Source organism: Nicotiana sylvestris, chromosome 6 (genome assembly GCF_000393655.2).
Source record: "Nicotiana sylvestris chromosome 6, ASM39365v2, whole genome shotgun sequence".
NCBI classification, from domain to species: domain Eukaryota; kingdom Viridiplantae; phylum Streptophyta; class Magnoliopsida; order Solanales; family Solanaceae; genus Nicotiana; species Nicotiana sylvestris.
In genome coordinates this window covers 132,535,319-132,536,619 of record NC_091062.1, presented here as the reverse complement: position 1 = coordinate 132,536,619, position 1,301 = coordinate 132,535,319, and the positions used below count along the sequence as shown (strand labels likewise).

The following is a 1,301-nucleotide window of genomic DNA, read 5'->3' as shown; positions in this document are numbered from 1 at the left end:
ATGGCTGCTCCACCCAACTTTGAGAAAGGACAATCAACCTACAAACCTCCTAGATTCAATGGTCAATACTACGCCTGGTGGAAGACTCGCATGCATAATTTTATAATGGATGAAGATTCAGAACTATGGGACATCATCTGTGATAGTCCACATTTTCCTATGAAGAAGCTTGAAGAAACTGGACCAATGGTGCCGAAAGATAGAAAAGAGTACAGCGACATTGACAGAAAAGCCATAGAAAAGAACTATCGTGCCAAGAAAATCTTGGTGTGTGGAATAGGACCCAATGAATACAATAGAGTCTTAGCTTGTGATACTGCCAAAGAAATGTGGGAAGCATTGCAAACCGCACACGAAGGAACTACTCAGATTAAACAGTCCAATATTGACATGCTCACCACAGAGTATGAGCTCTTAAGGATGAAGGATAATGATTCTATACAGGATATGCCCACCAGATTCACCTCCATCATAAATGAGCTTCATTCACTTGGAGATGTTATTCCTAGAAACAAGCTTGTAAGGAAAATCCTCAGTGTTTTACATAGTTCTTGGGAAAGTAAGGTAAATACCATCACTGAAGCTAAAGATCTACAAACTCTAACCATGGATGTGTTGATTGGTAATCTAAAGACATACGAGATGAAAAAGAAGAAAGATAGTGGAAGGAAAAAGCCGAAGAAGTAAAAGAACCTGGTACTCAAGGCTGAAAGCAGTGACTCAAGTGATGAAGATAGTGATATGGCCTATATTACTAAAACATTTCAAAAGATGGTTCGAAGAAATGGTGTTATACAAAAGAGGGACAGTTCAAGTAAGGCAGGGAATAATGATCTCTGTCATAGCTGCGGAAATCCATGGTATTTCATCAAAGACTGCCCACTCGCAAAATAGTAGCAATACAAACAAAATCCTGACAAAGCAGCAAAAAGGAACCTGGTTCCAGACTAACGATTCAATCAAAAAAGTGCAGCTGATAACATTGTGAAGCAGGCTCTTGCTGTTTGGAGAGACTCCTCCAGTAAATCAGACAGGGAACCAGATACAGAAAACAGTTCCATGATAGCAGTGGAAAGTGAAGCAACGAAGTATGACTCACTATTTGCGTTGATGGCTCAGTCTGATGAGGATGAAGATGATGAGGTAAATTTTAGGAATGTTCAGAGAAATCTGAAATCCTACACTTCTAAGAAGCTAAGGTCATTAGAAAATGTTCTAATTGATGCTTATTAGAGTCTTGATAATGATAAGGAGATCCTGACCAAAAAATTAGGAAAAGCTGAACAATCTAGAGATGATCT

General features: G+C 39.0%; 1 protein-coding gene across 1 annotated transcript; it reads left to right on the top strand.

Moving 5' to 3' along the window:
- On the top strand, nt 1-687 carry LOC138871294 (uncharacterized). Its single transcript, XM_070149167.1, has one exon. It carries the CDS (start codon nt 1-3, stop codon nt 685-687), a length of 687 nt encoding a protein of 228 aa, XP_070005268.1.
- Nucleotides 688-1,301: the final 614 nt, after the last annotated feature.